At 41.6% G+C, this 24889-nt stretch overlaps 1 protein-coding gene across 1 annotated transcript in view; it reads left to right on the forward strand.

Moving 5' to 3' along the window:
* Nucleotides 1-24671, forward strand: part of ASXL3 (ASXL transcriptional regulator 3) — a 185540-nt gene extending 160869 nt beyond the window's left edge. Inside the window, exons 9-12 of the mRNA XM_062200257.1 lie at nucleotides 9640-9736; nucleotides 11940-12045; nucleotides 16477-18436; nucleotides 20952-24671. Of these exons, the coding sequence (XP_062056241.1) occupies nucleotides 9640-9736; nucleotides 11940-12045; nucleotides 16477-18436; nucleotides 20952-24671 (5883 nt within the window). The remainder of the gene's footprint in view (nucleotides 1-9639; nucleotides 9737-11939; nucleotides 12046-16476; nucleotides 18437-20951) is intronic.
* Nucleotides 24672-24889: the final 218 nt, after the last annotated feature.

Raw genomic sequence — 24889 nt, forward strand, 5'->3', positions numbered from 1 at the left:
TTTCAAGTAAAATGAAAGTAGATTTAAAAGTTTAAAGGAATTAGTATTGGGGTTCTCTTTCTGTTTTCACTTGTTTCTACTATTATTTGCATCCCTCAAATATGGTTTTCCAGATTATGTATGCTGGAATACATCACAGCAATTATGATAAAAACTTGCTTTTTCTCTAAGTGTTAGGAAACTCTTTTTTCCCATCAGTTGGTGCCTGCAACAATTCTTGTTCCAAGGAATGGTTCCCTTTAGCACCTGATTTAACATTTTCAGTGCAGTATTGGAAGCTAGGAAGGTTATTGGATGGGAGAGAGATCAGTGTTCTTGGGACACATGAAATTCTGTTCCGAAGGAGATCATCATCTTAGCCACGTGGTTGGGTGACTTACAAATTGTTTTCAGAGAAAAACTACGCAATGTATATGAATGTACTATGTTTATGTATCATTCACATATAATGTATATATGTGTGAATATATAAATCCATGTATAAGGGTACATCACAGTTCATGGTAAGTGAATTAAAAGATGTTTATTTTGGTGCAAAACTGTTTTGAGATCTATACATATGAGTATGTCTTTGTAAATAGATTTACTCATGGGTATGTAGATTTTTGCATACATCTGTATATGTATACTTATGTTATTTTTATAAGAAATATAATCATTTCCAGCAAGACTACTTACCATTTATGCCATCTGATAGTATTCTTTAATTTTTAAAGCCTTTTGCAGCGGTCTATGTATTCAGAAATCTCATGTCGTAATTCAATGTTGCTGTGTTTTTCTCCCTCTAACTCCTCTGCCTGAAGGACCTCGTTTTAGTTAAGAATGACACCTGGCAGCATCCTGAGTTTGGCAGAGCTTTCTTCTCCAGACCACTCCATGCTGAACTCTGGGCTTTGTTATTTATTCCCTCACGCTGGGCAGTGATCACACAGGCAGCATGCAGTAGGAAGCAAAGGAAGAAAGCCTCCAAGGAATGGCTTCTGTCCTTAAAATCAACTTTACAACTTCGTTACCAACATTATGACACAGAATGTCTTCTGCTTTTCCATCACGAAGTTGGCTATTTACATAGTATAAGTTAAATATAAGTTAAAGCTTATAGCATCATCCTGTATGATTTTTCACTACTTCACTTATTTATTTTGAATAATGGTTCTTACAGTGTCTTACATATTATCTTGTGTTCAAGCCTTAGAGTTTTCCATTCATTTGCTAAATAGGCATTTAGTATCTAGTGTGTACAAATCCATTGCCCTAGGTTTATCTCATTTGACAGCTTCTGACAATGATGCTATCACAATTCTTAATGCATCATTTCCCAAACTGTATTATGGGGAATACTTGTTCCTTGAGATATTGATAACTGTTCTGTGAGAGAGAATTGCAGGTTTTAAACATTTGGGTAATACTGCATAATTTATTCTTAGGGGTTTATAAGAAGTTCAAACATATTAGAGAATATGTACAGTAAGCTAATCATATTTAGTAAAGTTTAGGCCCTATTTGTTGAAAAGGAAGATTAGATTTCCTGTTAGATTGGTTTACCAATTAAAATACCTCTTTTGAAAAGTACAGCTTGGAGAATATTGTCTTTGCAATTTTGGAAGTAGGTTTCAAAAATTATTTGCTAAATTGTCTTTAGACTGTCGATCATTTTACTTCTTTTATTGATGCTCTCTCTCTTAGCAGCCTTTTTCCATTTTTATACCTATTATTATGTTATTCTAAAGAATAGCCTTTTCCCTATGGATAAAATGTGAATATACCTACAGAGTCTCTTGAGCGATCTGATTTATACTTAGTAGTAGCTAAAAAATGAAATGAACATTTTCCTTTAGAATTAATACTGTGACTAATTAATACTGGAGTATAGACTACAGGGACACTGGGTGCTTGATCATGCAGGGTATAAGTGGTTCCGTGTCAATAGCTTACAGTTTATGTACTCACTACTTTTTTGATATTGTGTTAGATTCCTGATTAGTATCTAACTGTATTGGTTTCTCTGCCCTAAAGATCCTATTGATTTTTTTATTGGACACAACATCTAACAGTGTACTGCACACAATGTTGACCTAAATAATTCTAAGTGTCTGGATAGATATTTGTGCATGCACAGTACAGATCATCTGCTAGCAGCACTTTTTGCCTTTGCACCTGTAATGGCATGAGCTCTGATTTTCCACATATCTGTGGCTGCTTTGGTTTAGTCTTCCTCACAGCCTGTACTGCCGCTCCCCATTCCTGCTACGCTAATGCCATCCTCTGTTTTTGGAACCGTTCCTTGGATGTTCTCAACCAAATCCCTGTTTTTCACTTGCTTATTTTCATGCGTTTTTTGCTGCTAACTCCTAATGTATTTCCTATTTGTTTCCTCACTGTTGAATTCCTTACCCCTACTTAAGTTATTGAGGAGACATTATCACATGCATACCTTTAAGATATCTTTACACCAACAAATCCAAAGGAAACATCCTTTCTTTGTTTTAAATACCATTCCTCCTCATAACTTTTCCTTTCCTGCTATCTGCTGCCAGCATCTATCCAGTGATTCCAGCCTCGTTCTTGGGAATCATCAGTCACATTTTTATCTCAGTCACTACCCACACATATGTTCATTCAGTGAATCGGATCCATTCCAGTTCTATACCGGTCTTGATCTTCTTCCTCTTCATTCACATTGCTGACCAACCCGAAAGACTTTCCATCTTTGTTCCCTGGCTTTCTCTGTGATGCTTCTTCATAGGAGTCATTGGCTCTAGTGTTACCTTAGCGCAGAATGTCCTCTACACCAGAGTAAATGGCTAAGACACCCATTGGAATTTATGTCCAAAATCCGAATCTTAAACACAAAACCATACCTCCTTATTTTATAGTCTTCTCCATTTTAGTAAATAGCAGTGTTTTATATATATATATATATATATATATATATATATATATATATTTTGCCAAGGCCAAAATTCCTTGCTGTCATCCTTGCCTGTTCTCTTTCATACCACACATTCAATCCATCATCAAGCCCTCTGGCTCAACATTTTTTTTTTTTGAGAGATAGAGTTACAGACAGTGAGAGGGAGAGGGAGAGAGAGAAAGAGAGAGGGAGAGAGAGAGAGAGAGATTGAGAAAGAGAGATCTTCCTTCCACTGGTTTACTCCCTAATTGGCCACAAAGGCAGAGCTGTGCTGATCTGAACCAGGAGCTTCTTCCGGGTCTCCCACATGAGTACAGGGGCCCAAGGACTTGGGCCATCTTCTACTGCTTTCCCAGGCCACAGCAGAGAGCTGGGTTGGAAGTAGAGCAGCCTGGACTACAACTGGTGCCCATATGGGATGCTGGCACCACAGGCGGAAGATTAACCTACTGTGCCACGGCGCCGGCCCCATTAACCTTTAGAATATAATCAAAACACAACCATCTCTTACTACCTCTACTGCTGCTTCCCTAGTCAAGCTACTATCTTCCGCTTGGTTTATTACAATCACTGCATGCTAAGTGGCCCTGGTAAGTCTTCTCTTCTAAAATTATGCTGTCCAATGTAGAAACCACCTGTGGCTATTGAGCACTAGAAATATGACTGATGTGAATTGAGATGTACTTTAAAAAGACATGCTGGATGTTGAAAAATTAACATTCAACGGGACTATAAAATACTTCAATAACATTATATTTTGATGACATGTTGAATTAACATTTTGGATACATTGTATTAAATAAAATGTATTACAGGAATTTATTTCACATTTCCTTTTCCTTTTCAATGCGATTACTAGAAAAACTAAAATTGCAGGTGACTCATATTTATATTACTATTCAATAGCATTGCTCTAAGTCTTTTTATAAACATAACAGTCGGAGCTATCGTTTGGAAATGTCACATTTTGTCATTCCTGTGATTAAAATCCCCCCAAAGGCTGGCCAGCTCCCTCAGTAGAGAAGCCAGTTTGTACAGTGGGGCTACAAGACCCAGCACGCACTGCCCCCTTGACCCCACTTCTTCATACTCTCTGATTGTACTGCAGCTCTATGGGCCTCTTTGCAAGCCCCACCCTAGGGACTTTGCATGCACATTCCATTTGCTTCCCAGAGAGCTGCATGGCTCACTTTCTCCTCATTTCCAATGTCTTCTCAAACATCCTTATTATTAATGAGTTCTAGAAAGGCCCATCTTGGTACCCTAAAACAACAGTCTGCTTGATTTTTTTCACTAATTTTTTCACATCCCCCTCATTGTCTATAGAATGAAACCCACATTGCTTGTATTTCTAGGCACTGCATTACTATTTAGCCCCTTTGTCACTCCAGCATATTTCTCACTGTTCCTCCAAGCAGCCCCCATAGACCATGATTTTGGAATCAAATGCAAGAAACACAAAATAAGAAGTAATAATGATTATAACAAAGGATTAAAAGATTAATATTAAGTAAAGCATATTCTTATACTGAAAGCATTCATTCAATTTTAAATTTTGGCTATGTACAGGTAACAACATTTGCTTAACCCTTTGACATTCATTGCACAAAATCTGTGTTCATTTAATCACTACCAAAAGCATATGATATATCCTCTGCAAGAAAGAATGTCAACCTTTTTTTTTTTTTTAACAGGCAGAGTGGACAGTGAGAGAGAGAGAGAGAGAAAGGTCTTCCTTTTTGCCGTTGGTTCACCCTCCAATGGCCATAGCGGCTGGTGCACTGCAGCTGGTGCACTGCAGCCGGTGCACCGCGCTGATCCGATGGCAGGAGCCAGGTGCTTATCCTGGTCTCCCATGGGGTGCAGGGCCCAAGGGCTTGGACCATCCTCCACTGCACTCCCTGGCCACAGCAGAGAGCTGGCCTGGAAGAGGGGCAACCGGGACAGAATCCGGCACCCCGACCGGGACTAGAACCTGGTGTGCCGGCGCCGCTAGGCGGAGGATTAGCCTGTTGAGCCGCGGTGCCGGCCCAGAATGTCAACCTTTTAGATCCTTTTGCATCTCTGTATGAATAAGTACCTGCTTATTTCTTTATTAGTATTTATTTCTCTTAAAAATTTTTGATCAGAATTTTTTCTCCTAATTAAAGAGGAAACATAACTCATCAGTAGTTAGACACTTCATTGTAAGAAAGTCAGGTGATTTTTTTAGAATGAACATGTCTATTGTGGCTAATGAGAAAACCTAGAATTTATAGTTCAGCAGTGAATAAATAGACCTTTCAGAAATGTTTATTGTTCCAGTCCATTAAAATGTTATATCTTTTGGACAGTATTTCTTAAAAGCCATAAAATTAATAGTGTATTTTAAAAGTTTTATTGGCATGTATTTGCTAAATTTAATTTAGCTCTGGTGTTGAATTGTGCTGTCTCATACAGACTGGGAATCTGGTAGTTAATGTTATTTTTTCTCTTTAAAAAAATTTCCTCCAGGGCTAGCTTCCATTTTCTTGAATGCACTTATGTCACATTGCCTTGCATTTTCATGTACTGAAATCTTGAGAATCTGTCAGACTTAATCTAGATCTGGTATTTCTTTGTGTCTTAAAATTATGCTGAAATTTCAATCAGTAACTAATCCAGCCCCTGTCTCGATAAGATACAAGAGACTAAAGTTCTGTGTATCAGCTGCTGGAGTTAAATTTTCAGTCTTTCATTGCACAAACCAAGGACAGTTCAGAAAACTTTTAGTGCATACCTGCGAGACGCTAAGCATTTTATAGACTATAGAAGATTATGACATTGTATATATCCTCAACTATAGAATAATTCTACATTGTTTTTTACTGTATCTTCTGTAAATATTCTCCAGAGTAAACAAACTCTACTTTCACAGAAAAGTTGCTTTCTACCTGCTAGTCCTAATTAAAATCTGTATAGGCAATATAAATATTTTTTCTTTTTTAAAAAAATCTTTTTAAAAGGCTGAATGAGGGAGAGGGAGATCTTCCATCCTCTACCTTACTCCCCAAATGCCTTCAACATCTATAGCAGGCCAGGCCGAAGTCAGGAGCAACTAACTCCACCTAGATCTACCACATGGGTGGCAGGAACACTAGTATTTGGCCTGTCATCTGTTGCTTCCCAGGCACATTAGCAGGAAGCTGGATTTGAAGAGAAGTAGCCCAGTATTCTGACATGGGATGTTTTAACTTGCAGTACCACAACACCCATTCCACTTTTCATTTTTAGTCTTACTAAGTAGAGTTACTTTTTCCCCCAAAGTTCCTGACCCACAATGACATAGATTAAGCATCAATATTTGCAGAAAAATTTCAGACTTCTTAGAGGCATACTGTTCAAATGTCTACCTTCTCCTCATCCTTATTGTCGTTGCTACACCTCCTTCATCAGCATGTTCCTGAAAGACTTGTATTCAAGGTTGGTCATCTGTTTCATCCAACCCGTTTTCCAAAACCATCCTGAGCAATTTTAGCATCTCTTGAAGTATTCTCCCAATGCCTTTGTCTTCTGAGACTATTGAGACCTTCACCCAGTCCTGCGTATCTCTCCAGTTTGCCTTTCTTTTATAATCTTATGCTGAAGTATTCTAGTCCCATTTCTGATTGTTTCTGTGTCTATCCGTAACTTTTCTGTCTTATCCTTTACACAGATACTAAAGTCATATTTGTTAGCATAAATAAAAATAAAAACTTTTCCCAACCTTCAACATTTTGAGTAGTTTCCCATTACCAAGAATAACACTTCACATCTCCCCTTTACCCCTGCCATCTTGGCTTACATCAAAAAAGGTAATAAATACACCAAGATAAAATCAAAGTGGGAATATGAACCTGAAGACCATTACCTGGGGCCTTATGTTTCCTTCTAATAGGTTCACTGACCACTCCTAGGTAGAAGGTAAGGCTCAAACTCCTTCACTACAGGATCTTACGTAGAATTCTTCCTGGCCCCTTTCCTTCCAAAGCAGAACCCCAGGCAAAAACTTGAGTGCAACTAATTTTGAAGCAGAATCCAGGAATTAGTGTGAGACATGGAAAGGCGAAGCCCTCTGGACAGGTGGGCTCAGGTTCATTTAAGCCTCTCTAAGAAAATGTGCAGCATGAGCTACAGAATTGTCCCACAGAAGGACACCACAGAAAAGGACTTTGCCCATGGTTTTGTAACTCCTGTGGATTGTGAATAGTGCTCAGGTCCAGACTCTGCATGTTCAGACTGCACCTGCAGGATGTCTCAGAGGCCTCTGCTTCAGAGAAAGTCCTGGATCGTTGTAGGGTATTCAGCTATTTACCCCAGCTGCTCAGTACTCACACGGGCTAAATGATACAGAATAGAGTATCACAAATGTCTTGCACACTACCTTTTGTACCACCCAGATCTTGCTGTGCCTCACATGAAGACCAACCTGCCGCTAACTTTTTAAGGAATGTCTTGGGAGCTATGTTGGAAAGAGGAAAACAAGCTGATCAGTTGACCAGCTACAAGCTGCACTCATCTCAACCCAGTCTTAAGGCTGTGATTACAATTTATCGTCTCCCTCCACTGAGACCCACATCTGTGTTTCCTCACCCTTGGCCAGCATTTCTGCTAGTTTGCTTGGTGGAGTCACCTACATCACCATTCCTGCAGAGTCTGGGTCCATGGTTGCCTTGCCCTTTTATACTATCTATGCAGTGATCATTGGTCGCTGTTCTACCAGGCCTGGATACAACAAGAGACATCCCAGTGATTTCCCAGAATTCTGCACATCCCCCTCCCTGCCCATGCTCTATGGCAGCAATCCTGTTTCCTCCTGATGGCCAGGGATGATGATCACATTTGTCTACCTACTCCTCTCTGAACCCCCTGGTCAAACAACATGAGAGGTGCAAGGGAACCTGGCAGAGCTTTAGCTGCAGTGGAGTACTTAGCCTTTTTGTGCACTAATCCTCAAATGGTGATGAATTTTTCACCCCCAAAAGACACTTGGTAATGTTTTGAAGCATTTTACTTGCAACAGCTAGAAAGAGGTTGCTACTGGCATATAGTGCTTAGAGACCAACAATGCTGCTAAACACATTACACAAAGCATGACCTTACAACATAGAATTATCTGACTGCAAATGACAGTAATGCCAAAATTGAGAAACCTTGCTCTGGTCAAAATGATTCTACCCTAGGGACCTGAATGTCTCACCCCAGAGTCCAGAGCTGCAGAGACATGGGACACACATTCTGATATTGGATCTCTGGGAGTGGTAACACAGAGGCTCATTCATTTCACCCTATTCTAGCTGCTGGGGACACAGCACCACAGCATCCATTGGTTCAGTGCATAAGCCACGTTCCAAAGCACAGTATTCTAGAACTGCCCCATCAAAGGGTGGGCAGGTTGGGACATTCTTCTACTCAATCTTGGGGATGAGGGAAACCCATGATATAGAATACTGACATGGTGCCCAGTCTATTACAACCATGCTGAATCTGAATGAGCTAAAGTGATATATAAGGCCCAGAAGCATCTGGTGTATCTGGAATATATTCAAAATGTAAGGGCAAGGCCTTATTCATCATTGCCACAGTGTTGCCAGCAGCCATACAAGTGCCAGGCATGTGGATTCATTTGAGGGCTTAATAAGTATCTGTTGAATAAAGATGAAATATCAGAGTGAGTCAACAAAGCTTAATGGATGAGTGAAATCCTGTCTGAAATTGTCGCATTGCATCGAGTATTTTAATGTGGCTACTGGTGTCTTCTTAAAAATGAAACTCAGGAAATCAGATCTATGTTCTTCTGGATGTCTGATGTCAGAAAATGACATATCTCAGATTTGTTTTCCATGTCTCTCATGGCTGGGTATGATTGGCCATTATTCAGCTTTGGGTTGTTTGTATAGCCTTTCTTTTAGATTCAGTAGTCTCCTTTGTTTCTGAATGATGGTTTAGCTAACACATTCACAAAGGAATTATTTTAGCTAAATTTTTAAAGAAATTATATTTCAGTGGGTAAAATGAGGTGTAGAGAAGATTATAAACAAACAGAAACAATGGCATAAGAAATCTCTGAGTGCATTTTCATGTTAATAGTAAATAACTGGAGTTTAGGACCTATGAATTATACACATCAACATAAGAGGAAACCCTGGAAAAATCTGGCTAGGTTTATAGTTTGCCAGGCCTTTGAGTACCATACTAAAGCGTCCTCATACCTCATAAAGGTTCAGTTGCTGATGATTTATTACGTTCTGCCTCTGCACTATGCAAGCTCATGCTGTCTGCCAGTGTGCGATGTGCTTTGATCTCTAACTGCTCTGTCTAATCCCGCCAGTCTCCCCTGTCCATGCACAAGTTCTTCCTAACCACTCCATGGCCACCTAAATACCTTTTTCTTTTTGTATTTCTTAACTCTCATGGAGTGCTGTTTCACTTTTTATTTGTTTTGTCTCCTCTTCACCACTATAACTTCAAACCAATCAAGGTCAACCCACTAATTTCTTCTGTCCCCTATATCAGCAAGCAGAGTGCATGCAATTTTCATTCTAGGAGACTCATCTTGGGTCAAGTTCTTTTCCTCCAACTCTCACTCTCTCTCTCTCTCTCTCTCTCTCTCACACACACACACACACACACACTCCCCAACACCACTGTGGTTTTGCTGCCTTTGTGCTTACTTTTGCTTTTAATTCTTCCTGATGAAATCTCATTTTTGTCGGCTTATTTCCTAGATGGGAAGTGATGGAATTTTACGCCTCAGCACTTCAGCTCTAAATAATGAATTTTTTGCATATGCAGCACAAGGGTGGAAGCAACGACTGGCAGAAGGTGAGTTTCTGTTTTCTATTATTCTGTGACATTGGCATACACAGTTGTACTGAGTGTTCTTTTCTCTGATTTCCAAATTTTTTTCCTCCCTTAAATATACTTTAACTTAGTAAACTCACATCCCATTCTACATTAATTCATTAATTCTTTTGTTATACTTGGCAGTTTGAGGGATCAGATATTTTTGAAGAAAGCATGATTTTATGAGACCTAATACTTATTTTTATATATTAAGATTTTCTCTGGGATGGTAATTTTAATCACATGGTTTAATCCACTGTGTATTGTCTGCTGGACCCTAGAGAAATTTGATGAAATACTTTTTTACCTCCCAAAGCTGCTATTTCACTTTATTCTTCGTTGGGTTACCCAACTTCTTCAGAAAGACTGAAATCTACCCAGGGCTACCAGATTTTTACTCTGTGTGCACTTAAGCTGGTATAAGTTAGGTGTGGGCCCGCTATATAGAGTATTTTCCTCTTGGAGAACACTCATGGCTTTCTGATAGCATTGTCCAATTTCATCGTCTCAGTACAATAGTACAATTCAGGTTCCTCCTCCAATGTTTCATTTGTTTTTGACCCCATCCAATTTGAAACCACCTGCTTGAGACACTTATGATCTATTTAAGGTTGTTTTGGGGCCCACCTTTCTAACAACCCTTTCTCAGTTCCCTTCACAAGCTTCCTTCTGTTGAGAAATGTTGATGTCGCCAGCATTTTCTTCTCTAACCATGCCTATGAAGGTACTCAAAAAGTTCATGGAAATATACATTGTACATTCTCCTATTCTCCAAGCAGCCTTATTCACCACCTTCATTCCAGCTGTCACCGCATGCCAGCACTTCCAAATCAGACTCTCGCTCCCCTCTGTACTCCAATGTTCCATTCCCACATGGCTACTAAATCTCACTAGCTGATATTAGGCAGTGTAAAACCAAGATGCCCAACATTAAATTCATGGACTTCCCTTTCATATCTCCTCCTCCTTCTGTTTTTTCTCCTTCTATAACGTTGCTTCTTTCCTCACCCCTGTTAATGATCTTAATAATATGTTTGAGCTTCCATTTCCCCAAGCATGTCTGGTCAAGTACTGTACACCTCTTCAGCCTTCTCACTGCTCCTGGCCCAGTTATAATCTGCATCTCTCACCTGTGATGTTTCATAAACTCTTAGCTAGAGTCCTCCGCTTTCTTCACTCTGTTGGCAATCTGTCTAAGCTGCTTACTTGGCTATGTTCCTCTCACACTGAATGCCAACAGGCCCTCCCTCTGTCTCACATAGGAAAATGCATAACTCCCTTTGGAAAACACGTTGGGTGACTGGCCTTAGTCTTATTTTCCCATTTATTTAATCCTATGTTCTCATAATTGGACACTCAAAAGAAGATACATATATATTCATATCTCTGATTCTTTTAATTACTTTATAAAAGCCTCACTATCAGGCATCAGCTTCTCCATGTGGTCTTCCTTCATGTACTTAGACAGCATGAAGTACTTTCCCTCTGTACTTCTACCATGCTTATTCCTTATGCCTAGAGAGGGCATGTAGTTTATAATATAGTAAACTACAATGCCTCTTTTCCCACCAGGATGGTTTCAGTAAGGATGGTGAATGTACACTCTTTCATTTGCAGCCCCTAGCATGCAGTGCATCTTTTTAAAGATTGATTTATTTATTACTTATTTATTTATTTTTGAAAGAGCTACAGAGAGAGAGGGAAAGATGGGGAAAGAGATATCTTCCATCTGCTGGTTCACTCCCTAGTTGGCTGCAACTGTCAGGGCTGAGCCAGACCAAAGCCAGGAGCTTCATCTGGGTCTCCAAGGTGGCTGCAGGGACCCAAACAGTTGGGTCATCTTCTACTGCCTTTCCTAGATCATTAACAAAGTTGTATGAGAAGTAGAGCAGCTGGGATATGAACCGGGCCCATATGGGATGCTGACATCACAGGTGGCAGCTTTACCCACTATGCCACAAAGCCACCCCCTGCAATACAATTGGTAAATGCTTTAGAGTTCATCGTTGATGAAATGACTCTTTGAGTGATTTTCATAAGAGAAATTTATAGAAACGGCATCATTACTCACTCTTTTTCTTTTCGACACCTATAATTTTTTTCAAATGGATGGTTTGTGTCCCTTATTAATTGAGAGATGAGGAGACCACTTTTATTCAGCATATTAAAATTTTCCTTCCAGGGGAATTTACCCCAGAAATGCAATTGCGGATAAGGCAAGAAATTGAGAAGGAAAAGAAAACAGAACCTTGGAAAGAAAAATTCTTTGAGAGGTTTTATGGAGAAAAGTAAGTACTAGAGCATTTTTTCTCATTTCTCATAGAAGGAAATGAAAATGTAATTCTCTGCTTCACATAGCACACTCAGATGCAGTAAAACTTAATAAACCTGTGATAAAAGGCAATAGTCCCTTGGTGTAAGAAATTGCAGGTAAAATTATAGTGGCATATCAGCACTTAAATTTTAAAAAATGCATTTTCAAGGGTTTATAACTTGTTCATGAAAATTCATTTTGGACCAAAAATAGCACATGAAATCCAGTAGCAGTCAATTTTGGTTTTCTTAAGTGGATCTTAGTAAAATTCTCTAATTCTTTTGCCTCAGTATTTCTATTAATGGATGCTTTAGAGATAAGTAGTTTTACTGAGGAACATATTTAGTTCTCATATTTTACCCCCAAAACATTGATTGTGCATGTAGATGCTAATCTTTGCTTAGTTCTTGTTTTAGGGAAAGTCGGAGGTGTTATTTTTCATGTTACCCATCATCCTCCTCAAGTGCAACCTCTTTTCAATGTATTATTTATGTGTGTGTGTGTGTGTGTTTCCTTTTTAAAACAAAAGCAGCAACAGGTAAATGTGGTAGTAACTAAACTAACCCAGAAGCCATGAAGCTTTAAAGGCCTTTTGTTTAGAAGACATATTCCACATGGGCAGAATTAGTGTCTTACAGAATTGCCTAAGGAAGGAGGAATTGAGGCACTATTGCCAATAACTTCAGATATTCTATAGTAAAAGAATTTGTGCTCTAATCCACACATAGGAAATTAGTGTTATAAACTCGCTGCTTTCTGTAAAAGACACAGAGGTAGTTGCAAGTAAGAAACTCTGTGCCATTTGATCTCATGTCACATAATTACCCATCAGTAGGGGGTGATGTGCCAGAAGGAGTATCACATAAGAGTTCTTCTTGAAAAGGAATCTGGTGATTAGCAGGCCACTTACTCGGAGTGAGCTAGCCTTGATGAGTTGACCGTTGGTTGGGAAGACCTATTTATAATCTCTGTGTTGGAATTCCTGGATGTACATACCTACATAAGCAAAACTGATGTATTTCCTCAAAGATTAAAATGTGGCAGGCTAGTAGTATGTCTTGTCTGTACCTGTAGTCAACAGCAGTATTTCTCACTCTTGGCTGCATCTAAATCCTCATTGGAGATTTTTAAAAATAGATTTCTCAGACCAACCCCAAACAGACTGGCAATTTCTAAGGTTGAGCTTAGGATCAGTGGGTTTAGAAGCCCTGCAGGTTGTCCCGTTGCCCAGCAGGCTTGCGAACCCTGGAGGATGGGGCTGAAGGTCCTGCAGGGGCCCTACATCTCCTTCTGTCTGTGAAAGGCGATGTTGCGAACACTCTTCTCAGGAATGGCAGAGCCATAACTGCATTAGTCACCTCCAAGGGCTGGTCCTTAACTGCAGAGGGAAGTACTTACTCTGTTATTGATTCAACAGTATTTACTCAGCCTCTCCTCTGTGCCAGATACTTCTCCAAACCAGGGATGTAGTCACCCCTTGGGCTTCCTGGATTCTCCCTCTGAGAGCCTACATTCCAGGCACTTGGCAATACACATTGAGGCGTGGATAGGTCTCAAGGAGCTTATTAGCAAGTATTTCATTTAATCCCCAACAAGTGTACAAGGTAGCCACCATTATTATTCTTCTAATAAGAACTTTTAAATTTTTTTTCAATTTAAAAAAATGATTATAATAAAAAAATGATTATGAGGGAAGGTGAAGCTAAGTAGTTTTTCCAGGTTTATACTATAAGGTTAAGTAACCTGCTCGAGGTCTTAGTCCTGCATGTTCTTAGAAAAAAATCATACAGATGAACAATTTTTGCATGAAATTTAGCAACTTCACAGATTTCCTGGATGCCAGGTTAAATAGTCCTGTCCTAGGATATGATAGCTATGGTACTATACGTAAGCGTGACCTTCCACCACCATCTCCAAACTCTGAATACAAAATATTCCTCTAGTAGATCCTCTCCTTGGTGTACTATGTTGATGGGTTTTATCTCCTTCCATCATTGGACTTGTTTCTTGTTCTTTTCTATGTTTGATTAGATGACAGATATATTTTGTATATTTCATTTTACTTGTATTTCCCCAATATTTTGAGGGTTTGCTCCAGCACAAGACAGTCTTCAGCTGACCAATACCCTGTACCTTCCCTTCTCATTGCTCTGAAGTCTTTCAGGAAGTTAGTATCCAAACTTGTCTCTAGTTAATACATGTCTGAATTAGTCCTCTGGTCACTGATATGGGTATATATGATGCTTCTTGTTGGTTTAGTCGGCCTATAAAATAATACCACCATTTTCGTTTTTGTTGCTGAGAGATCACCTATATGTATGCTAATTTACAACGGTGGAGTTTGGTCTCTGAATTTGTGATGTAGATTTCTGGAGTTGAGGGTTGCCTTTGTATGAAATGGGTATGCTGAGCATCTTCCTTGTATGCCTCCTGCCATCTTAAATCTATCTTCCTATGAAAATAATTTTCATTATTTCAAAGGCAAAATGTGTGTGTGTGTGTGTGTGAGAGAGAGAGAGAGAGAGAGAGAGAGAGAGAGAGAGAGAGGCCGATCTCCATCCACTGGTTTACTCCCCAGATAGCTACAGTGGATGAGCCTGGGCCATGCTGAAGCCAGGAGCCAAGATTCCACCCTGGTCTCCCACTTGGGTGACAGGGACTCAAGTACTTGGGCCATCATCTACTGCATTCCCAAGCACATTCTCTGGGAATTGGATTGGAAGTGGAGCAGCCAGGACTCAAACAACTCCAGTACAGGATGCCAGCATTGCAAGTGGTGGCTTAACCCACTGAACCACAGTTCCAGCCCCCAAATTAAAATTTTGATATAAATATGTTTATGTTATTATACACACAATACATATATATTATTATATCATTACCTACATTTATATTTAATAACATTGTTATTAACCAAACAATAGAAATAGGGCTGCCAGGGCCTTAGATTTCTATATGTTATATACAGAGCTACTATCAGTGGTATTTCTGCTTGATCCAGTCTCTCAGGGGACTTAATTTCTAGCTAATTATTCTGCTTTAAATTTGTCTATAATATAATTTTGCTGCTCTTAGTAAGGCATACTTACAAATTGTAACTGACTTTAAACCCATCTTAGGGAAAATTGAGGGGAACAAAACTAATTATGAAGGTAGCATCTTCTATCTTCCTTTCATAGCTTTATGAATGTTAGTAAAGAAAGCAATGATCAAATACCCCACAAGTGTATTCAAGTTCAATTCCCTTTCATTTTGTGCATTTTATTTAAATAAAACTTAAGGTGGATTTCACTGAGCTACTTTCTTGCATTACAGCTCTACAGCTATATTTCCTCACCTAATGTGTTACTTTCTCTGGAAATGTTCTCTCTTACGCTTATCCTCATGATTTCTTATATCCTATTTCTCAATCGTTGGATACTGATATTGTAGTTTAATATGACAAAAACCATATTCTACCACAAATTTTATATGATCTTCGTTTAGACAATTAGAAGCTACAGTAAGGTATTTGAGTAACATTTCTTAAATTGGTTTAAGAACCAGTGAGGTAATTTTGAGGTAATTTCAACATCAAAATTTGATGTATTGCATTAATCTGCCATTGTTCTTATTTGGTTCTGTTGTATCCCCAACATTTAGATAATTTCCTATTATAAGAGAATACTCTAAGTTTTTTTTTTCCTTTTTTTTTTTTTTTTATTTGACAGGTAGAGTTATAGACAGTGAGAGAGAGACAGAGAGAAAGGTCTTCCTGCCATTGGTTCATTCCCCTAATGGCCGCTACAGCCGGCGTGCTGCGCCAATCTGAAGCCAGGAGCTGGGTGCTTCCTCCCGGTCTCCCATGAGGGTGCAGGGCCCAAGTACCTGGGCCATCGTCCACTGCCTCCCAGGCCACAGCAGAGAGCTGGACTGGAAGAATAGCAACCGGGACTAGTACCCGGTGCCCCAACTGGGACTAGAACCAGGGGTGCTGGTGCCACAGGCAGAGGATTAGCCAAGTGAGCCATGGCGCTAGCCACTCTAAGTTTTTTCTTTAAAAAATTTTAGATCTGACACATTTTTTAGCTTTCCTGAACATATTTGCTGATCTTTTGTTGGATTCTTTTTGTTAATCCTTTTATTGACACTTGGTAAAGCTCCTATGTCTTTGCTTACAAAATAAGTGCCTTTCTTAGCCAAAAGTGGAGCTTGTTTTAGCTGTTATTATTATAATTATTATTAAAGCAGTAGAGACCCTACATCACCATAAATTAGCTTACGTAAATTAAACACGTTACTTGGGGATGATAAAATCCACTTGATGCATTTACTTCCGTTGAATACTGTATTTGTGGGAATTTCAGGTTGAACCTTTCGTGTTTTGTGGTTGGGCAGCCCTTTAATATTCCCAATTTCTGTTCAGGTTGGGCATGTCGAGAGAGGATTCTGTGAAGCTGACTTCCGGACCAAACAGTGATGGAGCTGAGAGTAGTTCCTCCTGTGGGACCTCTGGCCCTCCTGGGCCTTCTGTGCAGACCCCCTTGGAAGAAGAAAAGCCAAAAAGCATGAGAAGTGCAGCTTCTCCAGAGCCTGATTTCTGCGACACGCTTTGTCCTATGATAGAGGTTCCAGCGAAAGACGCCATGGCGGAGTCCACATCTGAGGATATCCTGATTCCTGAGGCGTCTCTGATTCAGGAGGAAGTTGCAGAAGAGGTGGAGACCAGCATCTGCGAATGCCAGGATGAACATCACAAGACAATCCCTGAGTTTTCTGAGGAGTCTGAAAGTCCAGCCCACCCTTGTGAAGAGCCTCAGATAACACCTCCCGAAGATACTTTGGAATCCTGTGTTGTGATGAATGATGTTTTAGAAACCTTGCCTCATATTGAAGTTAAGATCGAAGACAAATCAGAATCTCCCCAGGAAGAAATGTCTGTTGTTATTGATCAGCTTGAAGTCTGTGACTCTCTTGTTCCTTCCACTTCATCTGTGACTCACGTCAGTGACACAGAACTTAAGGAGCCAGAAACTGTAATAGAGACCAATACTCCAAAAATGAAAACAGCAGCACCTTCTCTGGAAGACCAGTTTCCAAGTGAAGGAATTGCTGTGGATATGGAGCTGCAGAGTGATCCTGATGAGCAGCTTTCTGAAAACGCTTGCATCTCTGAAACGTCCTTCTCCTCCGCGAGCCCAGAGGGAGCCTGCACCAGCGTGCCGTCCCCAGGTGGGGAAACCCAGTCCACATCAGAGGAGTCCTGTACTCCAGCCTCCCTGGAGACAACGTTTTGTTCTGAAGTGTCCAGCACTGAAAATACAGACAAATATAATCAGAGAAATCCTCCTGATGAAAACCTTCATGCATCTCTGATGTCAGAAATATCTCCAGCATCCACGTCACCTGAAATATCAGAAGCATCACTTATGTCCACTTTGCCATTAACCTCTGAAGCATCACCAGTATCCAACTTACCTCTAACATCGGAAACATCACCGATGTCAGATTTACCCTTGACGTCCGAAACCTCTTCAGTGTCTTCCATGCTTCTCACCTCTGAGACCACTTTTGTGTCTAGTCTGCCACTCCCCTTGGAAACATCTCCAGTATCTAATTCTTCCATGAATGAAAGAATGGTGCACCCACAAAAAAAGTCGCCATCGGTATCTGAAGAACCGCTCTCCCCGCAGAAAGATGAGCCTTCTACCCCTGCCAAATCCCTGGCTGAGAACTTTATCTCTCAACCCAAGACTCTGTCCAATACTCCTGAGCCCATCAAAATCGGTCCTTCTTCCATAGCTCCTGAAGCTTTTCCATCTGAAGACTTGCACAATAAGACCCTGAGTCAGCAGCCTTCTAAATCACACGTGGAAACTGAGAAGCCCTATCCTGCTTCAATCCCAGAACTTCCTTCTACAGAAATGATGAAAGTTAAAAACCATAGCGTTCTGCAAAGAACAGAAAAGAAAGGCATGTCCTCACCATTGGAAGTATCTGTCTTTTCTGAAGAAACAGAGAGTAAGGTCAGTGAGCTTCCCTCAGTTAAATTACAGGATAAGCAGTATGTCTCATCGGTGGATAAGGCTTCATTTTCAGAAGGTTCTAGAAACAAAGCACATAAACAAGGGAGCATGCAGAATCGGTCGGAGAGCTCACATGCTTCCAAGTCAGCAGAGCCCTCCAGGTCACCTGAGGGGGTAAGAAATGACAGCAGAGAATCAGAGATATCAAAGAGGAAAACCGCAGAGCAGCACAGCTTTGGAATTTGTAAGGAAAAGAGAGCTAGGATAGAAGATGATCAGTCAACCCGGAACGTATCATCCAGCAGCCCACCGGAGAAAGAGCAACCTCCAAGAGAGGAACCCAGGGTTCCTCCGCTCAAGGTATGATATTGAAAAAGCTGGTCCCACAGATAGACACCTCCTCCTTAGACATGATTTTTACACTTTCCTTCTCCCAGATTTTATGTAGCAATTTATAATGTAGTCCTCCAGAACAGCTTCATGGTGGATGATCCTTTTTAAATTTGCATTAGGCTCATACAAGAAATTCAGAAACGTGGATATATTTAGACCACAGTTTTTAAGGAAAAACCACTGGGAGAGGGGGTTGAGTGGGTACAGGGCCTAGAGGAGGCTCTAGGCCACTGAGACACTGGGGCTTTTGGGATTCAAAAGTGTAGGACAGAAAACTATAAATGTGAGGAAATGTGAAAGATTATTCAGTTTTTATAAGATCTCAGCAAACTAGGGGAAGTAGTCACAAGTCAGAGTAAGCACTTATTTTCCAATAGCACTGAATACCGCCTAGCAAAGAGGACTTGGCATATGGTAGTGTTCCATTAAATATTTCTTGAATAAATCATTGAAATTGCCTTATGAACCCTGAGGGAGAGTGCTGTGTATATCAAGACACATAAATTTTTTTTTTCTTTTCCAAGATAGCCAAGAAGTCTTTAACATCACAAAATAATATAGCCTTATAAAAAATGCATTGCTATTTTATACTTTCTATTCCAAGTAAATTTTACCTCTCAGGAAACAAACTTTTTATGTAAATTGCTTCTGCTTAAATAATAGAATATTAAAAGTAATTCAAAAGTAATTATTTAAAAAGTATCCCTTCCCTCTGTCATTTATACTTCTTTGATGCTTTTACCTAAGCCCACTTACATCATCATACAATAAAGCAGAGTCCATCATAGGATTTACCTAGAATTATAAACATCTCAAACTTTATAAAAATGTTTCGCTAGCTATGTCATATCTATTTTTTGTATGTGATTCATGATCTCCCCAAATTTTGCTTTGAAGAGTGTGGTTGTATTCACTCTATTTAATAAAGCAGTCCCAATTAAATAAGATTGTAGAGATGCTAAAGTTGAACATGAACTTCCAATTAAAAATCAAAGCTATGAATTTTGATTTCCAAAGTCATGGAAAGAATAGTGTAAATATCTTTTTCAGGAAAGTCTTCTTAATCGTACCAGTCTGAAGATAGGTATTTTAATTCAAATAGATAGATAGATGCTATAAGCATGTTTGATGGCCTTGAGTTCTTGTGCAGGGAGATCTAAATTTACATTTTTTAAGTATTTACTTTTCTAGACTAAGGGAGATGTTTATGAGGGAAAATTGAATCCCCCTCACCAAATTCACCTTTCCTTGACCTTGAATTAGAAGAAAGTTTCATAAGCAGTTTGAAAGTGAGTAATGAGATAGCTCAGGAATATAATTCCACCTATTAAATTCCCAAAGCACAGTTCCAAATGGATATGTTGCTAAATCGTGTTTCAATTGATTGTAATGTAAATATACATATGTTAGGAAGAGGTAGAGAAATTTCCTAGGAGAAGCTGGGGAAAATAAAGCAGGGTAGATGTAAATAGCACGGAATTGACACCAAAGTCACTCATGGGTTATATGACCTCAGGGCAGACTCCTTTTCCTCCAGAAGCTCAAATTTTTCAACTTTCAAATGAGGGGCATTCATGGAGCCCTTCCAGTTCTGCAAAGCTGTGAGTCTAAGAAAGCTGTAGGCGACTGGAGCATCACAGCATTGCTGTGGGATGCTAGTGCTTAGGGCTTGCGCCTCGTGAATTTGGTGATGACGTGGTGGTTCTCTTAATTAGCAAGAGTACATGAACATTGCTGTTTGGGACAGGTAATCTGAGCAGACTGTAGATTTTCTATATCAAAACAAGTGCCCCATTTTCAGAGGCAGAAAACCATACTCCGATCCCTTTGGAAAACAGAACACTTACAAATACAGTCCCATTTCATCTTTATAACAGCTCTGTGAAAGAAATAGACCAGAAATAACTCGTTCCATTTTACAACTCAGTTTACAAACTTGTCGCAGGCTTATTATATATGTATAAGGCTAGGCAGTATGTGAGTACATAAAAAACAGAATCCTTGGTTCAGAGAAGTTACTGGAGAAACTGAGGTACAGGGATTTTTGACTAGCATCATAGAATTCTGTGAAGCCAGATGAGAATTCTCATCTTCTGACTTCTTGGCCAGCATTTTTTATTTATTTGGAAGACAGATAAAGTCTCAGTTTTTCATGCCAGCAAGGAAGACAGTTTAAAAACTAAATATTTCTAAATTTTGTTTGCTAACCTCATTTTAAGAAGCATTAAGATGTTGTATGTCCATGCCTAATAAGGTCACTGGTTGATGTTTTCGTAGATTCCAGACAGAGTTTAAAACTTAATTCACACTCTTGCTACATTGCTTGCTGCCTTATACCCTGGAGGCCCACCATGGATTGAGGGTCAGCTCAATGCCTGTTAGCAGAGTCTGCGGCAAGTTCTTCCCCTAGCATGCTGCGTCCTATACCTCCCACCCTATGCTCCTATACGAGGCACTTTATTTTTCTTCTCTCTCCTTTCAGATCCAGCTTTCCAAAATTGGACCGCCTTTTATTATCAAGAGCCAGCCAGTCTCGAAACCAGAATCGCGCACATCCACTAGCACATCTGTCAGTGGGGGGAGGAACACAGGAGCCAGGACCCTTGCAGATATCAAGGCTCGTGCCCAGCAAGCTCGGGCGCAGCGCGAAGCTGCTGCGGCTGCTGCTGTAGCTGCTGCAGCAAGCATTGTCTCAGGAGCCATGGGGAGCCCAGGAGAGGGAGGAAAAGCAAGAACCCTGGCACATATCAAAGAGCAGACCAAGGCTAAGCTCTTTGCAAAGCATCAAGCCCGAGCCCACCTCTTCCAGACCACTAAAGAGACCCGGTTGCCTCCACTCAGCTCCAAGGAAGGGCCTCCGAGTTTGGATGTCTCCTCTACCCCTGAAACAAAAATGGAAGGTTCCACGGGCGTCATTATTGTCAATCCTAACTGCAGATCTCCTAGCAACAAGTCTGCACACCTCCGGGAGACCACCACTGTATTGCAGCAGTCTCTCAACCCAACTCAACTTCCAGAAACTGTCACGGACTTATCCGTGCATAGTTCTGACGAGAACATACCTGTGTCACATTTGTCTGAGAAAATTGTTTCATCTACCTCTTCTGAAAATAGCAGTGTTTCCATGCTTTTTAATAAAAATCCTGTCCCTGTGTCGATTTGCAGCACTGCTATGTCGGGAGCAATTAAAGAACATCCCTTTGTGAGTTCCGTTGATAAGTCATCTGTCCTAATGTCTGTTGACAGTGCAAACACTACGATTTCTGCTTGTAATATAAGCATGTTAAAAACCATGCAGGGAACTGACACTCCGTGCATAGCCATTATACCAAAATGCATTGAAAGCACTTCTCTTCCAGCCACTACAGAGGGCTCCAGTGTCCTGAGCTCCACAGACGAGAAGCAGTTGCTCATCTCCTGCAGCAGTGCCAGTAACTCGGTCTCCGGTCAGTACACCTCTGTGCCAACTCCTTCTATTGGAAACAGTTTGCCAAACCATCTCTCCACTAGCTCTGTCTTGATTCCCGCTCCGGGAATGAACAACAGGTTTCCTTCTGAGAAGATAGCCATGCCTGGGAGTGAAGAACAGGCCCCTGCATCCATGGGTACCACTGTGAGAGCAGCCCTTGGCTGCGGTGATTCCGTGGTGGCCACGGACTCGCTGGTGGCACGCCCGCCCGTCGCGATGTTTGCTGGAAACGTGCTAACAGTAAACTCTTACGACAGTCCTCCCAAGTTAAGTGCCGAAAGCTTGGACAAGCATTCAGGGCCTCGAAACAGGGCAGACAATTCGGGAAAACCTCAGCAGCCAGCAGGGGGCTTTGCACCAGCAGCCATAAACAGATCAATTCCGTGCAAAGTCATTGTGGACCACAGCACCACGCTGACCTCCAGTTTGTCACTGACTGTCTCCATTGAAAGTGCAGAAGCCACCGGGGACCCACAGAGCAGATTGGTGAGGACAGAGACATCCATACAGCCCCTGGCATGTCCTCAAGTGTCTGTGATTAGCAGGCCAGAGCCAGCTGCAAATGAAGGTATAGATCATGGAACTAGTTTCATTGCTGTGTCTGCAGCAAAACAAGACTGTAAAACCTTGCAGGCCCCCTGTGCCAGTCTCCGAGAATTGCCCCTTGTGCCAGATAAAGTAAATGAGGCAAGTGCACCTAGTCATAGCTTTGCTGAGCAGGCCCATGGCCCCACTACTTTCAAAAGTGAAGCAGACACAACCTGTAGCAACCAGTATCCCCCAGCTAACCGGATCTGCTGGAATGATGATGGGATCAGGAACACAGGCCAGCCTCTGCTTAGTCACGCAGGTTCAAGCAAACAGAAGGAATATCTGGAGCAGAGCTGTCCGAAGGCTATCAAAACGGAACATGCCAGCTACTCACATGTGTCAGAACTTCATCCCAGGAACCTCCTGACAAATATTGCTCTTCCTGTGAAATCTGAGCCTCCCGAAGCGGACAAGAGCTTTAGAATGGATACTGAAGACTTCCCCGGCCCTGAGCTGCCTCCTCCGGCTGCAGAGGTGGCCGCTGGTGTGCAACCCACACAGGGCGTGAAAGCTTCCACTTCGAGCCCCATGGAAGAGGCCATCTCCTTGGCTACAGACAGCTTAAAGAGAGTCCCGAGCGCAGGAAGCTCCAGCTGTCGTCTGTCATCCGTGGAGGCTAACAACCCCCTGGTGACACAGTTACTACAGGGCAACCTGCCTTTGGAAAAGGTATTGCCACAGCCCAGACTGGGAGGCAAACTCGAAATCAACAGGCTGCCGCTGCCTCTTCAAACTACCTCAGTGGGGAAAGCAGCACCGGAGAGGAGCGTTGCTGAACTGCCGACCAGCTCTCCCAACCCAGATGGAAAGGGCTACTTGGCGGGGACTCTTGCCCCACTACAGATGAGAAAGCGAGAAAACCACCCCAAAAAGAGAGTAGCCAGGACTGTGGGGGAGCACACCCAAGTTAAATGTGAACCAGGGAAACTGCTGGTGGACCCAGACGTGAAAGGGGTGCCTTGTGTCATCAATTCTGGCCTGAGTCAGTTGGGACACAGCCAGCAATTTAAGCAAGAGTGGCTGAACAAGCACTCCATGCAGAGCAGAATTGTCCACAGCCCCGAGGTCAAACAGCAAAAGCGGCTGCTCCCCTCATGTAGCTTCCAGCAGAACCTGTTTCCTGTGGACAAGAATGGCGGCTTCCACCCCGACGCTGGTACCTCACACAGACAGCAGTTTTACCAAATGCCCATGGCTGCCAGGGGCCCTGTTCCTACTGCAGCTCTGTTGCAGGCTTCCTCCAAGAGCCCAGTGGGCTGTAATGCGTTTGCCTTCAATAGGCATCTTGAACAAAAGGGATTGGGAGAGGTTAGTCTGCCTTCAGCGCCTCACCAGCTAAGGCTAGCCAACATGTTATCCCCCAATATGCCCATCAAAGAGGGTGATGACGTGGGAGGTACTGCACATGCAATGCCAAACAAAGCACTAGTGCATCCTCCACCGCCTCCACCCCCGCCCCCGCCTCCCCCTCCACCCTTGGCCTTGCCCCCACCTCCCCCTCCACCACCTCCACTACCTCCACCTCTTCCTAATGCAGAAGTCCCAACCGAGCAGAAACAACCGCCGGTTACCATGGAAACCACTAAGAGACTTAGTTGGCCACAGTCCACGGGCATATGTAGCAATATAAAATCGGAACCTCTTTCTTTTGAGGAAGGTTTAAGCAGCAGCTGTGAACTGGGCATGAAACAAGTTTCCTATGACCAGAATGAAATGAAAGAACAGTTAAAAGCGTTTGCGCTAAAAAATGCAGATTTCTCTTCCTATTTGCTCTCTGAGCCACAAAAGCCTTTTACTCAATTAGCTGCTCAGAAAATGCAGGTGCAGCAGCAACAGCAGCAGCTCTGTGGAAACTATCCAACAATACACTTCGGGAGCACGAGCTTCAAAAGGGCAGCATCTGCAATTGAAAAGTCTATTGGGATTTTGGGAAGTGGCTCCAGCACTGCCACGGGCCTGCCTGGTCAGAACGCTCAGATGCCTGTTCAGAACTTTGCCGACAGCAGCAACGCGGATGAATTGGAACTGAAATGCTCTTGCCGGCTGAAAGCCATGATTGTGTGCAAAGGCTGCGGGGCCTTCTGCCACGACGACTGCATAGGTCCTTCCAAACTCTGTGTAGCTTGCCTGGTTGTGCGATAAGAGCTGAGTAAAAGATGCAGTATCCCTTTTCGGCACGGAAAAGCCAACCCGCATCAGCGACAACACATTGAATAATGCAGTGGCTTATATCATGTTCATTTGTTTTCCTTTGGAACAGTCTTTCCCTAGGAGATGATTATTTTCTTGCAGTTCTCACAGAGGGGAGGACGCAGCCCAGCCCTGCGGCTCCACAGAAGCCTTTAGTTGTCATTCCCAGC

The sequence above is a fragment of the Lepus europaeus genome, chromosome 9 (assembly GCF_033115175.1).
Source record: "Lepus europaeus isolate LE1 chromosome 9, mLepTim1.pri, whole genome shotgun sequence".
NCBI lineage: Eukaryota > Metazoa > Chordata > Mammalia > Lagomorpha > Leporidae > Lepus > Lepus europaeus.